Source organism: Anas acuta, chromosome 20 (genome assembly GCF_963932015.1).
Source record: "Anas acuta chromosome 20, bAnaAcu1.1, whole genome shotgun sequence".
Classification (NCBI taxonomy): domain Eukaryota; kingdom Metazoa; phylum Chordata; class Aves; order Anseriformes; family Anatidae; genus Anas; species Anas acuta.
In genome coordinates this window covers 9,893,086-9,910,371 of record NC_088998.1, presented here as the reverse complement: position 1 = coordinate 9,910,371, position 17,286 = coordinate 9,893,086, and the positions used below count along the sequence as shown (strand labels likewise).

The window sequence follows — 17,286 nt, the reverse complement described above, 5'->3', positions numbered from 1 at the left end:
CGTAGAATAGGTAATGTGTCAGGAAAATGCTACAGGTGTTTTGTCAGATTTAAAATTTGGAAAGGTTTTCAGCTTTATTGAAAGCAGTGGCTGTAGTGCCTACCAGTAGGGTGAGTAATGATGCGACAATTTACTTTCAGATGAGACTTCAGTGTGGATTCCTCATCACTCTTAAATACTGTCTGTTATTTTTTCCAGGCATGACAGAGATGGTACGTAAAATTACACTGAGTCGGGCAGTGAGAACAATGCAAGATCTGTTTCCTGTAGAATATAACTTCTACCCTCGATCCTGGATTCTGCCAGAAGAATTTCCCCTCTTTGTGGATGAGGTAGATTACTTTTATTAAGAACAATATATATAACTTGTTGGATATTGCCATAGACATCATATACTTGTTGTCACCATGTCATTCTTAAGTTTTTCATACATACCAAATCATTTAAAATAACACTTAGGTGATTAGACACAGGATGAAATGCTTTTGATTACGTTCTAGAACAAACTTTAAAAAAATAAAAAAATAAAAATTCAGCTTCTCTGCAATACCAGAAGAGTTGTCTGGAAATTAGGTGGTAGAAACATAATCCCTGTCCCTGCATATTGTACTGAGTATAGAAAGACTGAAGGAGTTCCAGCACTGTAGTGTGTGGAATATGGTATCAGGTTCATCGCTGATGAAGTGTTTCTTTTCCATCCTGTCCATTTCATCTAAATTCTCAAAACAAAGTTTTGTAGTGTGTTGTTAAATATACTCGTATCTTCCTGAGTAGATGCTTCTTTAAATCTCGTCAAGCTGTTTCTTTGTTTAATTATTCAGAATGTGATAAAATGCAGTGCTTATTCAGCTTTTTTCTGAGGATAAAAAAGTGCTGTGTGTTGGTGCTCAGTCCTATTATTACAAATAGCTTTAAAATTACATGTGCTTGTTTTAGCCTTATCTGACTTGCCAAGTGCATTCCTGTATTCTACAGTGTCCTTTGCTTGGAAAAGTGAGAGAAGAAGATACAGCGTAGAAGTCTAATGAAGTCTGTATGTTACTTTTTAGATAATTACCGTACCCGCAATCCAATTAAATCCATGAACATCTATCTTTAAATATATGCTCCTCAAGTGTGCTGGGTCACTGCCATGGTGCTGCTGGTAACAGTAAAAATGAATAAAATCCCAACAGTGCTTCACAGCTTTATTGCTTTAGATGTAAGGCCAATTTGTAAAAAGGAGTGTAAATTATCCAATAAATTTAGAAATGACAGGTAGATAAGTGAAAATAACTTGGAAGTAAACTTTCAAAGTGCCGCACTGGGGTTTTAGCAATGATTCTTTTGGGAACCATGCCTGTCTTAGTTACAAGGCACTGATTAACTGAGCAGCACGTAGCAATGTGGTCTGTACATCAGGGTAAATGCACAGGCAGACACGCGCGCTGTCAGCAGGTGGCACTGCGAATAAATACTTTTCTCTGGTTGAACGGTTGCTGGAGTGAAAATGATTTGGTTTTTGTTCCAAGAACAACAGATGTCCAGTAACACACTCCTAGGAGTTTCCTTTGCATATGTTTTTCCATCTGTGTTTGAGAGAAGCATAGTTCTTGTTATCAAACATTATATTTTATGTTGTAAGAGTGTGTTTGGCTTAACGTGAGTTTGTAATGTAAGTCCTCTAAAACAAGAAAGTACAAAACAAAAGTGCTGTCAGCTTCTTCATTTTTCCCACTTTCCTGCATACCTACATCCAGCTAGAAAACACAGCAATTAACCTAGCGTTAACCTTCTGTGCTTTAAAAAACAGTAATCGATGAGAGAACTGCACTCGTAAGTTTGTCGTGGATAAGCTTCATACTGGGAAATACCAAGAAAATGGTATAGATAAATAGTGCCATTTATATTAAACTGAAATGGAGATGGGATTTTTTAATAAGGGGTTAAAAGTTGTTTTTACTTAGTAAATATGTCTATTTGAGATATTTACTGTTCTTAAACCATCTAAAGCATTCCCTGCTAAGGTGTTACCATACTGGAGATGAGTTACAGATAAGCAAGTCTCTCAAGTGCTGCAGTCATCACTACTTCACTAACTGTTGAAAAGAATCCATCTGATAACTCATTTCTGTTAGGAAATTCCAATTTCTGAAAAGTAACTAGCTTGGGATTCAAACCAAGACCTTGATAGCTCTCTTACTACCTTTCTGTTGTCTGTGAAGATGATGAATAGGCCTAGTGTGATTAATTTTTAATAAAAATCTAATTTGGACTGTCTAATTTCCAGCACAGTGTATTTTTGGTGGCTTAATCAGGTTTCAGCTTTTGGATACCTCTTAGGCATGAATGTTCCATTCTTAGTGCTGTCAAGTCTTATAGCCCATTACGTGTATGTTTTGGGGATACTATTTCATTCAGCCAGTGTTTCTCTCAAGAAGAGAGAACCTGCAACTGAATCAGGTCTTCACACCACTAGACTTGCTGTTGGCTGTAAGAGGTTAGCATGTTTTTAAAGATAATTTCCTTCTGCCAAGCTAATTACAGTATATAATTTCATTTCAACTAATTTTCCTATCTGACTGATTTTTCTCAGTCTGGACAAGCTGCCTCATAAAGGGAGTTTGACAGAATACAGTTGAGGGGACTGTGGAGAATTTCAAGGTGAGTGTTGAGAATTTTCTTGAGGATCAAGAAACCATCTGTGTTCTTCAAGCAGCTCAGTCTGCTGAAACACAGATCAACTCCAGATTATTATTTCCCCTATATACTTTCTGGCATGTTTTGAAGGCATAGAAGGCCTGAATAATACCCAGAACACTTTTGAAGCAGATCTGGAAAGATGCTCAAATACCGTTCTGGAAAGGCAAAAGGCTAGAGGAAGTGTGTACGTAGTGCCGTAATTTACCAGCGATAGGCTTTGTTGTGGACCTTGGGAAGTTACTTCTTTTGCAGTTAAATGCAAAGTTAAGCGTGAGATTTTGATCTAACATAATATGAGAAGTCATTATGTGAAATTAACTTGTCTGCCTTTCATTAAGACCTTTCTTGGAAATAATCTTACGTTGTTTTTTTTTTTCCTTTTTTTCCTCCTTCCCCTATAATGACTTCCTTGGCTGAATCAGTGGGCTTACTTTGTCATTTGTGTATCCTTGTGGTATGTTATGGAAGCATGATTGCGTTTAATATCACAAGAATTTTAATTTAGAAACAAGAAGACAAACCTGAAACTGAAATGCGTTGAATCTCTCCTCAATTAGTCTATACTGAAATGCAAGTTGTCTGTTCTCTCGGCAGACTTCTTATATGATGTTCCCGCTGTCTTTGCTGGTCAGAGAAATGAGTTATCTTGTTTGATGATGAGAACAAAACAGAGAATTGTCTTGCTTTATTCTTTGAAGCCAGCATGTAAGGAGCACATGGCATTTAGACTTGTACGATATCCTGGCCTCTCTCTGTAGTAAACACAAATCTTGTTCTGACCTCAAACAGCAACCAATGATTGTTAAAACGCAGGATTTCAAAAGCAGGTTGCTGTTGCATCTTTAACAATAGTCCCCAGAAAGCATTATCTTTTTTGAAAAAGTACTGCTGCAGCAGAGCAAAAATAGCCCGAGGCGTGTATGATAGACATGGGGAACAGCAGGCAGATTGCCCTGTTCATTTCAAAGGGTTCTTTATTATTTCTGCCCTAGTAGACCATGATTGCCACTTTGTATGTATGGCTCGAATCATAGTAGAGCATGTTTAGTTGTGGAGGTTCAAGATTAGCCACAGATCTTTCTGGGATGCTGGCTTGAACAAAGTGTGAGCTAGGAAGAATCCTCCAGTACGCAGCTTTGTGTCATGGAATGGGAGGATTATTCTTCACTGGTAAAAAAAGGACCAGGAGATTAATTGAAATTTGAATTTTATAGTTACATTTTGAAAATTACAGTTTGTGCTCTAACAGTGTCTTTTCTGCTGAGTGTTTGTGAATGCAGCACTGCTAGACTTGCACCATTGGGGATTGTATCTGAATGCAGAGAACAACAACAGAACCGGACTGAGCTGCAACGGGCTCCTCACTAGGGTGCTGTTGCTTTACCGTGTGAACTTAAAGGACTGCCAGGGTGATGTGGCAGCTTGTTTTCCATTTCTTGCTCAGTCCTTGACCTCCAAATCAATTGCAGATAATACCGTTCCCCTGGGTTCTCTCAGTCTATGCCAGGTGGATCACTAAATTACCATTGCTGTTGCCAAACGGGCCCTGATGGCAGTGTAAGCACCCCCGGTGCTGTCTGCACTCAGAGATTGCACACAAGTCTTTAGTCAGCCAGGACCCCATGTAGCTACGTTTTTGGCTTGGATGCCTCTGGAGGCTGAAACGTGTTAACTGTGTTCATACTCCTTCCTTGCTACATGTTGTAATTATTTATATGAATAGTGCTTAAAATTCATCTTAGGTAACTTTAAATCCTTCATGACTTTCATTCTCAATTTCTTTTCTGTTGTTTGAGGCATCCAAATGTCTACTGTTCTTACTTTTGCTCTACAAGTGATAAATAAACAAAACCTTTTTTTAGGCAGTGGGAGATATGCATATAACATCAGAGATCTGATATTCAGCAGTTGTGTCAAGTCCTTACAGTGACCTAGTTTATCTTACTGATTTTTTTTGCTCTTCAAATAAAATGCTTTGAAGCTTGCAAAGTTTAAGTTTGTTACTTGGGAATGTGAACTTCGTAGGCAATTTAGATGGCATAATTGCTCTTTTCTCTGATGGAAAAAGTTTTGAGTAAATATGTGTAGTTTACAAAAATGCAGATTTTAGTCTGGTGGTTATTGGTGTCAGATTTAACTGTTTCATTGTATCCAGTTGGGAATGATACTAGCTTCCGAACTTTTCCTGCACAATGAATGTATCAGCTTAACTATTCAAAGGCCAAAACAACCTTGTTACAATACTTATGTTTATTTCTGCCAACCATTAACACAGTCTGTTCCAAAAGACACTGATTTTTCTCAAAAGACAACTGCTTCTCTAGGAAAGAAAAATGTCTGTCATCTTGGTTTTTTTTTTTTTTTTTTTTTTTTGTGACTTCTTTATGTGACTCGCAGTAGTTTCTTAACCCCCAAACCTCAAATATATTATTGCTGCTTCCAAGAAGCTGGTGTCTGTAAAAGGCTGTTTGCTGTTAAAGTGCCAAGCCCTGTTTATGCCCCAGAAATCAAGTTGCTGATGTTGGCATGCACAAATCACAGAGGGATTGAGCAAAAGGTTCAGAATAAGTGGCTTCTTGAAGATGAGGCATTTGGATCTGATTAGAGTTCTAGAACTTGATTATTACCACTTTCTCTGTGAGGATATAGACCGTCTCTGTGATCCTATAATTCTCCCTATAGAAATCACTTTGGAGGTTCATCTTACTAGGCTATATCTGAGTAAGATGTAACAGAGTAAGTTCATTTATGAATGTGTGACTGTAGAAATGATGTTTTCTGGAAATATTCTATGAACATAATTTGTTAGCACTACAGAGTAATTGACGCATTTTTAAAGAAATATGTAAACTAGAAGCAATTCTCTGCAAAGGAGGTGAAATGTATCTTCTTTATTGACTTCTCTAAGCATTTTTGACTATTAAAATGCATTATGTCTGTGTAGATGTTGGTGTTAGCTGTTTACGAGCTCATACGCTAGAGTGCACTGTGTTTCATGCTGAACCAGCACAGAAACGGCGACGGACTGAACATCTGTACTAGCTGGAGGAAGTGCCAGTCCAGGCATGGAGTGCTGTGCAGCTCCATCCAAAGGTTTCCATTTGTTACTGACCACCATCAAATTCTCCCCCAACCTTATTCTGTCCTCATTTCACACTAGGTACATCTAATGAAAGCATCTGAACTTCCATCATATATGAACAGATTTTCTTAATACAAATCAAAGCCACTGGTATGAGTTGTTGAAATTGTGATAGATTTTTTTTTTCTTTTGTATTGGATAGAAAGCTGGTAATCGCATGCCAGGCCTGAGAGGAATTATGGTGTAATTTAGAAAAAAAAACGTCATTTTGGAGAATGGTGGTAGGTAGCAACTGAGGCATAAACCGTATATTTTATTTTGTAAACTTGTGATGTTTGCTCAATATCTGCATGTCCCGAGTTTTCTAATATTGGGTATCTTGACTGGATAAACATCTAGTGGTAGAAAAAGATATTATTGGTGTCGAAGTTTTACTTTATCTTCTTTTCTTCCTGTATTGCATTCATGCCTCAATAAATAAGGTGCTTTTTCCTTAGGTTAATGATTATTTTTGTCAATAATTGTTCAAAATGCAACACAGAAGTTTAACTTTGCAGTTTCATACACATTAATGACTAGTAGAATGGACCTCATGAGTTATACAGCATTTCGTTCTGTAAGTGGGTGCGTAACACTAAAAAAGTTCCTGGAATCATTAATATAACGGCTTGTTAAATAAAAAGCCCTTTTATCTGCACTGGTAACTCTCTACTCGTGTTTGTTTTTGTGCTTGTCAGTACTGTTTATCTTCTGCCTTTTTTGTATGGTGTTCACTACTTTAGTGATGTGATCGTGTGATTTATTGGTTATGAATGTGGTTTTTTGGCTTCTATAGTATCAGCCCCTCTTCCCCCTTAGTTAGTGTCCTTTATTATAATTCTTTTCCTCCTAGGTTCAGATGATGAAAGAGAGCGATCCGTCCTGGAAGCCCACTTTTATTGTAAAACCTGATGGAGGGTGCCAGGGGGATGGAATCTACCTTGTTAAAGACCCAAGTGATGTCAGACTGACGGGAAGCCTCCAGAACCGGCCAGCTGTGGTCCAGGAATATATTTGCAAACCCCTGCTTGTTGACAAACTGAAATTTGATATTCGTCTTTATGTCCTACTGAAATCTTTAGAACCCTTAGAGATTTATGTAGCCAAAGATGGACTTTCTAGATTTTGTACAGAGCCCTATCAAGAGCCCACTGTAAAAAATTTGCACCAGGTTTTTATGCACTTAACCAACTATTCACTAAATATCCATAGTGGGAACTTCATCCATTCTGACAATGCAAACACTGGCAGCAAGAGGACTTTTTCAAGCATTCTGTGCAGACTGTCTTCCAGAGGAGCTGATGTCAAAAAGGTTTGGTCAGATATAATTTCACTGGTGATTAAAACAATTATTGCACTGACTCCAGAACTGAAAGTTTACTATCAGTCCGACATACCGGCAGGAAAGCCTGGGCCAACTTGCTTCCAGGTGGGTTGAGATTTCTGTTAGGGATGCTGTTATCTCTGTACGTGGATTCATTTTCTGGATGTGTCCTTCCTTTTCTAAAAGCTCCTCTTTTGCTGCTTTTGTTTTGCTGCTGATCACTGGTTGGATGTAATGGAAAGAGGAGTAGCAGATGCAAAATGGTCAATGCATTGTGTGAGCTCCTAGCTTAGGTTCTCCTCAACCAAGTTTTACCTGACCTATGTTACTCCTGGCTGTAAACATATGGAGAACTTTTAATGGGGATCAATCATTAATATCAGTATTCACTCAAGGTTCCAGCTTCTAGATGTTACAGCTATGAAGCTTTGCCATTGCCCAATGGAACTATGACAATGGCAGTTTTAAGACCCAATCGTGATAGGTGCTGAAATTCTGTGTTGACAGATGCACTATTTAGAGATGGGGGTAGTGTGAAAGTAGGCGGTAAGACCAAAGACAAATGGCTGGAGTAATTATTCAGCAATATGTTGTGATTTTCAGTTATTTCTTTTGTTCCTCTAATGTTTATTCTAACCAAATGTTGATATTTGGATGATCGTTGCATTCTCTAGAAGAACACCATAAGTAGAAGGAAAGTAACATGCTGCTTGTTATGCACAGATCTTAGGCTTTGACATTCTCTTGATGAAAAACTTGAAGCCCATGTTACTAGAAGTAAATGCAAATCCCAGCATGAGAATAGAACATGAGCAAGAGGTAAGGCCTCTCAATATGATTGTGATATTGGAATGAAATTGTTTAGGGTTGGTTTTCTGTTTTTTTTTCTGGTCCTTTTCCTTGCTTGAAAGATGAAAGCTGTTTGCCGATATGAAACCTCCAAGGTTTTTTGTAATTCCCTGCTTTGAAATCATTGCTAATCTTATATTCTTGAAATATGACTTATTGGAATTGTGAAAGCTTTCCATCATCTTTGTCATAAATACATTTATTCAACATCCTCTGCAGTTGACTTAATTGTATTTAGAGGATTGCTAATATATTTTTTCATGCTTGAATAAATAATATCAATGGTAACATTGGCAATAATCTCTTTTTTAAATCTTGATTTACTAGAGAAATAACTAAGAGTTGCTGTAATATACTGAAAATATTAAGGTATTTGCTTATTCTTTAAGAAGTGTTTTGTAATCTATCACTGTGTATTTAAAACTTATGTGATATACAAAAGGTTTTAAAAGATGTAGAGTAGGTAATGCCCTGTTCTTCACTGAGTAATTGTATCCTTTTGTAAATTAAAGCTCTCTCCTGGGGTATTTGAAAATGTCCCAAGCCCTGTTGATGAAGAAGTGAAAGTAGCTGTTATCAGAGACACTCTTCGTCTAGTGGACCCTCAGAAAAAGAAGAGAAAAGATATCCAGTAAGTGTTTTGACTTTTTTTTTTGCACCTTGCAATAATTACGAAAACAAAATACTTTTTCTCAATTATGTTAGTTTATCCAGGAAACTATGGTCCCAACTGTCTTTGTGTGACTCCTTTTGCATCCATAATGTTAATTCATTCAAAAAAAGCTCGTAGGATAGTAATCAGTGGCTTGATACAGAATGAATACTCACATTTGTGGAAGTGCTAGGTACATGTGTTGGTTATTTCCAGCGTATAAACTCATCTAGGAATGAGATGAACTGCCTGTTGCAGCTTGCACAGAAATGCTTGTGGTAGGATCAGTCTAAGAGACGTGATGCCTTCTGTTTTAAGGAAGCACCTTGTTTTAAGCCGTTCTTTAAAGACATGAGAAGGTGATGTATTTATTTATTAATGTTTATAAGCCTGCCTCCATACCAGGATATCTATTCGGTTCTTCTTTTGTCACTTATTGGCAAGCTTAAATATGTTTCTCCTGGTATGTTTTGATTTCAAGGGTAATTTTGCTGTCCTTTTTTGGAAAGGAATACTCAGAAGAGTTGTATAGGAACATTTCTTTAATACATGTTAAAGAATCCCCTGAACAAGACATAACTGATAATATCTACAAGTGCTATTGTAATACTATTTTTAGATCAAAATATTTTTTCAGAGGCAGTGCTACACATATAGGTTGCTGTGATCAGTGTATAGAATGTCTTGGAAAGCAAACTGTGCTGTGTTACCTGCATTTAACCTTCACCCTTAAGATTACTTCAGTGCTTGGAGCTGGAAAAAGATTTTTTTTCACCTGCAATTATGCAAGTATTTTTTTTAATGCTGATGTCATGTCAAGCATTCATTAAATACATATTGAATATGGAAAAAAGGCAAGTGATGATTACAACAAAAAAATCCTGGGGAATGCTAGTGTGTGTCTGGAAAGCTTATTCAACTGAGAATTCTTCTCCAATACATTTAGACTGCTAAATAATTTAAAACAGGATTAGTCAGTCATGAGAAAAATCATGGGCTCTTCCCAGCAAGAATTCATCAGTGATGCAGCTTTTTCAGCATAATCTATTGAATAATATCTGTGTATCTGCACCATAAGGCAATCCTGTGTGTTAGTGCATAAGGTATGATACATGGGAACTTGTGTGACAGCTCCATACTCACTCAGCTGAGATCTACCCCTCCTGCTTCCAAGTACATTTCATTGAAGAGGGAATGGTGTATGGAGCTTCTTGAGAGAGACATGGTTTTACTGTAAGCTTCGAGTGAAGGACATTGTAAATCTCCGTGGGTGATTAGAACACCAAAGTAAAAGCATTCAAAGTGAGATCTGAGCTCCGGTTGTGTTTGCTTTGTCTTCACGAGCAAAGATCTTGCAACACTTTCTCTTTGTGTCTTTTCTCATATTCTTTTCATCTTTTCGATGCCTTTTGGTTAGTTCTAATGTGTGCTTCCCCATTCCTTCTCCAAACATTCCTACCAGTAGCTACAGAAATGGCATCCCTGTAACTTTGCAGGGTGAAGATAATAGTTGACTGGAAATAGAAAGCTGGATGGAATTTTATCTATCCACTCTAGTACTTTTAGTCTAATTGTGCTTCGCAGCAGGGAAAGCAAAATTTGGCCTATTAGTATAAAAAAAAAAAAAAATCACTAAAAGATTTCCTGTTCTGACAGATAACAAGGCAGCAAACACTGCAGACTCTAGTTTTGATGCTAATTAGTTAATGGGCATTAATCTAGGTAAAGTTCTAACAATATATTTAACACTACATTTGAACACAGGGAACACACGTTGAGAAGTCTGAGCTGCATCTCTGGTAAATATTTAGCTGTGGAGACGGATTTGATTTCCCTCTAATTATCTACCAGATTAAAATAAATGAAGCATCTAAATGAAAGTGAGTTTTAGAAGTCATCCTAAGTACTTCATTATCACAGAAGATTAATAGCTCAGAATAATTTCTAGTTTCACTTTTTCTCATTTTTATGGAGTTTTGATTATTTTTCTCCATCCTTTCATGTTATATATCACATTGAAATATAAGATATGTTCAGTCAGATTAGTGCAGTTTCTCATGCCATACATACTCTTAATTTTTCCATCACTATTCCAGTCTTTATATCCACCAATCACTGGCAATTATCTTGGCAGTGACAACAGTCAGTCACTGAAAATCTGTAGTGACACAGGCAGAGGCCTGGGGAGCTCCTTCAGGAATCAAGGGAGGAGGCAGAGAATCAGCTGCATGTTGTGTGCTTTGTTTTACTTTCTTGTACATCTTAAAATAAATAAATAAATAAAATCCAGCAGCAGAATGCAGTGTTTAAAAATAAACAACCCCAAAACCCTCTTAACCCTCTTTTTAATTTTTCCTAATAAAATCTTGCAGGACCCTAAATGTAGAGCCTTTTTTTTCCACTGCCTTTGGTTCCTAGACTAGTTCTCTCTTTCTTAGGCATTCTTAATTCAGAACTCAAGTTTCACTCATAATTAAGAACTTAAAATATTTAACAAAATAATATGGAAGCTGCTAACCCCTTGCTTTGGGTTGTGTGGCAGTACTGTCTTCATAGATTTTAAAGCTTGAGTAGAACGTTGCAGTTGTGCAGTCTGATTTACATGGAACAAATGCGGTAATTTGTGGCTGAGCTATTTTGTTGGAAAGCCAGAATTTCATACTCCTCTGTAAAACTGTTAAATATTGTCAAACAAAGCTTACTTTCTTCTAGCATTAGTAGAGAGCTGGTTCAGGGGCTAGCGATGGCAGTCATGTTGATTTCTGTTTTGAACATCTGTCACTACTAATTTCTGAATTACCATGGTGTTTTTTCCAGCTTACATTTTATAAGCAATTGTAGCTCTTTTGACTTGAATTTATGATCCAGTAAAGACCTTTGGTACCAGCTGGTCACTGTATCTCCAGGACAGAGCTTTCTTTTAGTGAGAAATACAGTGTGGAGGGAGAAAGGGGGAAAAAAGTGAGGAGGGGAAGAGGAAGGAAGGGGCAGGATGCAGTTTGGAATGAGTATCATGTAGAGTGGGGTGCCACGTGTCTCTTCACAGGGCTAAGTGTGCATGTGTATCCACATCTGTAATAGGCAATGTGGTCAGAAAGGTTGGCTGCACTCAGCTTAGAGTGAAATACTTGACACATAATAGGGTAAAGGGTTGGACTGTGCTCCATAAAGCTTCATGCAAAATTATTTTTTTCAGAAACACTTTAGTAGTACATTTGTTTAAGACTTACTTCTTGCAGCGGAGGCACTCTTCATCTGTAGAAGGATTTGAACCTAAAGGAAATTTCCACAATTAAGTGAGTGGTCTAATGAGACCAAACAGCGTTTGAAGTAAATCAGCATTACTTGATAGCAGTTTGAAATAAAGTAATAACAGCAGTTTGAATAAAGTAATCACTGATGCAAATCATTGTTTATATTGTTCTCCAACAGAAAATCCACTTCAGAAAGCTTTGCAAACTTTTACTTTGTCTGATTTTGAATCTCTGTAGTAGTAAAAGGTTTTAGTTTCTTTCTTTGTTTAATTATTAGCAATTTATTTTTCTTAAATCTAACTGCGTTAGATTTGAAGAGCAAAAAGGAGTCTTAGCCTTGTATACAAACACTGTATATTCATAGAATCATATAATTCTATACAAATATTGTATATGCTCCACTGGATGTTAGATGTAAATTATCTGCTCATATAATTACTAGCCATGAGTATTATTTGGAGTGGGTCTGCTCTGGATGTGTTAGGAAGATCACCTATAGCATCTCATCCATGCTAATGATCTGTTTCCTGTTCTGTCAAAAATATTGTTGTCCTAGTTTATTAATGCTAATTAATCCAGAGATAATAAGAGAATTCTTTATATTTGTGTTGCTCTTGTTTATTCTGCCCCAGTATGATCTCTTGGATTTACATGCCTAGTTTCTTACATATTTCTAGACAGAAAATAAGCATTTTGCTCCTTTGACAAGGAGGGCATAGTGTTATGACATGTTTATCATTATTAGAAATATGAGCTGCTCATGGAATAGTATCTGCTTTATACTTGTTAGAGATAAAGGTGCAGCCCCCTAAATAATATAAAGACTTCTATTCAGCAGTGAAATAGCTATTGACAGAATAAAGAATTGAAACACTTTGGAAACCAAATGTAATTTAATCTGTGGCTGTTATAATCAATTCATTGTGTCCACAAAAAAGACTTTGTTTTATTACTTATTCTGGTATTGCTGTTTCATTGGTAGTTTATCTTTTCTTGAGTGCTTATTCTCTGTTCATAACTTTTTTTTTTGTATTTGAATTCAGCCTTGAAATTTATTTGTGATGTTCTGATTATTTTTTTCTTCTTTTTAAAATACGTCAGGTATGATTCTCTTCTCTGGATTCCATGGCTCTAGCAAATGTCAAATATGATTAACCAGTTTCCTGAGCACTAAGAGCCCCAATGTGGTCTCTCTCAAATTTTTTGCAAGATCAGCATGCAAACACTGGCTAATGTCACTCTGTTCAGAGAGCACCCTGTAAATATTAATGTGTCAGCTCGACTCGTTTTCTCTAAGCATTATGTAGTTGGAAGAAATTCTAGTCAGGGTTTTGTGGAACTTAATATACAGAATATCGCACTCTTTTCTTGCACAAAACAGGGTAATTTGTTCTCTCTACTATATGGGATTACGCATCTTTCCCACATTAAACAGTTTTTCCTTTACAAAGGAGGAATGAATTGTACTGAAAGTCTTGTTTAAGTCATGTCATTTTCCAAATCTAAATGCTGTTCTTAATTCCTTGATATTGAGAGTCAGTTTCATATTAAAAAAAAAAAAAAATAAGTAAAAGAGGATGGGGTGAGAGAACAGGAAATCACCTAGATGGCTACATTTCTATTTTTTTTACATGTATTTTAAAAATAGTTTCCTAACCTCCCCCAATGTTTGTTTAATAGAAATATGAAAATATGCCATGCAAAGAATATGATCATCCTGGATTTTGATGATGAATCATTCTTATTATTGATTATGGTGTTTATCTTGCTACTCATACTCTAAGGTTATAGTTATGTGATGGGGGTAGTTTAAGAGGGTCAGAAACTCAGTGCATAATCATATGGAGAGGCTGAGTGGGATAATAGTGGTGTTGCAGCTATTGCTGATCAGAAGATGGCTGTTCTTCAGTCCTGTTGTAAGGCATCTTAGTTTCTGCTTATGTGCATAACTCTATTACGTTCTGCAGTGATTGATTACTCAGGGTAGTCAGTGTCTTTGGCATGATTATATGGGGTGAGTTTAGTACCTAAAAAAAAAAAAAAAAGGTAAAATAAGCACATAATAAAACTAGCCATGTTAACACTAATATTTTGGATTACATTTGCTAATTGACTTTTTTAGCGGAATCCTACAGCTTTAGGTTGATTCCTGTATTCCTTTGTTATCACTTGGAAGTCTGGTCAGGTTTTCAGCTATTCAAATGCTTCTCAAGCACCACCTCTTCATTCCAAGCCTTATTTCTGCCTGAGAGTGTATAAACTCATATGAATGGGTTTTTTGAGATTGATCTTTCTACTCTGGTTCATTTTGGAGGCTGACACAATTTTTTTCTCCATCAGTCAAAATGACCGAGCATTCATATTCAGCATCATTCTGCCAAAGCCCTTTGAAAGTACATTGAATTAGACCCTTTGTCTTTCCTAGAGGGTTTTTTGTTTTATTCCTTCATCAGGCAATCTGCCAACTTCAGTATCAATTCTTGTCCATTACATTAGCCCATGTGGCTTTTGAGGAGTTAGACATGTGGGGAAGACTTTTAAATTTGATGTTTGCCAGTGTTACTTCAGTTCAGATCAGTGAAACGTTAACTTTGTTTTTCTGTAAATTGGGGAGTATTTATTTCAACTGCTATTTCTCATCCTGCTCAAGAAGAACTATCCTCAACTACTCCGTTCAGTTTTGTGAAGCAAACCTTATAGGTGCCTTGATCTTTGTTCTCTGTTCTTGCAATTCCAATTATTTCTCTGCTTCATTGTTAAGAGCTCTTAACCTTGTTGCTATTGATTAGGGCAGGCCCTCTTGGAAATTGTACAAGCTAGAATGTGAGATGTCCCTCCTTGAAGTGAGGGGAAGGATCTGTTAGTGCTTGACTCACAGGAAAATTTTATATTGGCTTTAAGAGCTGCTTAAAGGAAAGCAGCTCTTTCCTTTCCAGAGGAGTGCTTACTACAACAACAGAAGATATAATATTGAGTCCAGGACAGTGGTAAATAACTGGAATGTGCTGTAGCAGCAATCCTAGCAATTTTCTTTTGAAAGTCTGCTGATACAAAGAAAATCAAATCTTTAAGTTTGTATGTGGCTGTATTTCCCATGTAATCTGAATGGTTTTAATTGACCAAAAGTGCATAGCTTAAATATACACGAGCAGTAATAACGTCTCTTCAAAACCAGCTAAAACTATACCCCTTGCATAGGTACAATAGGAAGTCAGTGGTTCACCCCTTTGATATTTTTCTCTATCAAACCATGACAGGAAAAGTTGGTTTTAGTAGTATATGAGGTCAGTTTATATACTGTTGTTATACAGAAGTATTACAGAAAAGCTTCATTTTTCTTCTTCGGAAGATTTTAGGTCTGATTCTACGCTCCAGTAAATATCCCTGTAGGTTACTAAGGTTTGCAAAGAATTCTTTGTTTTGCCAACCTGACTGTCATTAGTTATATCTTTCTTTTAGTTTCTCCCATACAGAGTGCTTAGAGTTACTACATTTTCTGTAGAATATCCTATCTTGGAGCATGACTTGCTATTTTGAACATTCAGCTTGTTAGAATTCTGGACAACAGATTAATTTTGTTTTTTTTCCATTTTAACCTTCACCGCTGGAAGAAAAGTGCTGTTACTGCATAGTTTATTTTTGCGTGTTGCTCTGTGTTCATTTGCTCATACATTGGATTTTAAACATATCTCAAATGTAAAGACTATTTTAACTTCCATGTAAAGAGTGAATTCAGTCTTATTTTGAATAAGACTTTTATTATCCCTTGAAATGTCAGTCTGCTCAGGGACAGCTGGATTGGCTTGGAAAATCCAAAGCAAGCAAGCTGATGACGGGTCCAGTTCCATTAAAAAATTTAATGGGCAAGAATTGATAGGAATTGCAGAATTGTAAAATGTTTAGTTTTCAGCACTGTGAAAGTAATTGATCCAAAAATGTAGTGCTCTGTTGCGGTAATTGGCGTGCAGCAGTGCCTCTGGCTCTGGTGTGAACCTTTGTCTGTTTTTGTTATCAAACTGCGAATGGAGACCAGTTTGTCCAATTAGACTTGCATCCTAATGTTTTGAGATGCAGCTTGTCTAATTGCTTTATTTTATTGACATCTGTTTTCTTTCTTTTTGCTTTCTAAATTTTCTGGTGAGGCATAGAGGACGGTTTGAAAATGAACTAAGGAATGTGACCTGTCAAGAGTGATTTCACTTTGAAATCTGAACTTTCCAAAGATTCTGATATATCAAAACATGCTATAGCAATTACATCTCTTAGGTATTCACATAGTCTTACATTTTAAGTTGATCATTAGGAAGCCTTCTTGCTTCCTATTCTCTTTCTGTGATTCTCAAATGTAAAGGAAGCCTTTGTGATAAAATACATAGCAAATAAGGTTTTTATCAGGATGTGCCACTTTAGTCTTTGAAGATTACAGCAACTTCTGTGGCTATGCTGCAACGTCTGCCCAAGAAGGGAGGTCAGGAATACAGTAGGGTGGCTGCTTAGCTTCCTTCCATGTGGCATAAAAATGACTGTGGAGGCAGAGAACCTTAAATACATCTTTGAATTCAATTATTTGATTACAGATTATAAATGACTCTTAATGGAAGTAGAATCTGGTTTAAGGCACGCTGTATTTTGCATCTCACATAACCAATAGCAGTGACTGCCTGGGCAAGAGTAGTACGTTGAATTCACGTTGACGTAACAAGAAGCCTGATAGTAAGGCTTTGTGGTGCTTGGAGGCCATTAAAGCCTTGTTCAGTGACATAAGAGATGTGTGAACACCTTTGGTCTGTGCTCCTGCTTTTCCAGAATTCTAAGAAAATAATGCTTTTGTCTTTTTTTTCTCTTAAAACAAACAAAATCTCAATATAAACTCTGCAATATTTCAGAGTATTTCTGGGAGCCTTGTTCAATACAGAAGTGTGCTGTGTCCAGCCCTGCTGATGGCAAGCTTCAGCTGTAACAAGTGAGAAATCAGATGAGCCATGGTCTGAAGTTTGCTGAGGTTATGCTGCGTAAGATATAAAACAAATAGTGATTTTGACCTTATTTATCAAGTTTTTAAGTGCATATTCAAGTGCTTTGCAGGGGTACCCCTCTGTACCTTAGAGAGAGAAAAATTACTGTAAGTGAAAGATAATTCATCCAGAGTGGATGAATCTGAGATAGAATCATATAGTGTTCTCATGGCTTTTTCATACAGTACAACTTCCATTATTAACCTACAGTGAAACACTCCTTTGAATGAAATTTGATTTTCACAATGTTAGCTTAATTGCCTTGTCTAAAATTAAGGGTACATTTGCACTTGACATTTTTCCCTTTTACCTTATTGGATGTAATGCTTATGTTGCCCAGAAGCACTTCTTCTTTTACATTCATTTTTCCAATTGGCCTATAACATAAA

At 36.7% G+C, this 17,286-nt stretch overlaps 1 protein-coding gene across 1 annotated transcript in view; it reads left to right on the top strand.

Annotated features, from left to right (window-relative positions):
- Positions 1-17,286, top strand: part of TTLL11 (tubulin tyrosine ligase like 11) — a 46,687-nt gene that overhangs the window by 6,894 nt on the left and 22,507 nt on the right. The window contains 4 exon segments of the mRNA XM_068656657.1: positions 199-332; positions 6,657-7,232; positions 7,851-7,946; positions 8,489-8,607. Coding sequence (XP_068512758.1) covers positions 199-332; positions 6,657-7,232; positions 7,851-7,946; positions 8,489-8,607 — 925 coding nt within the window.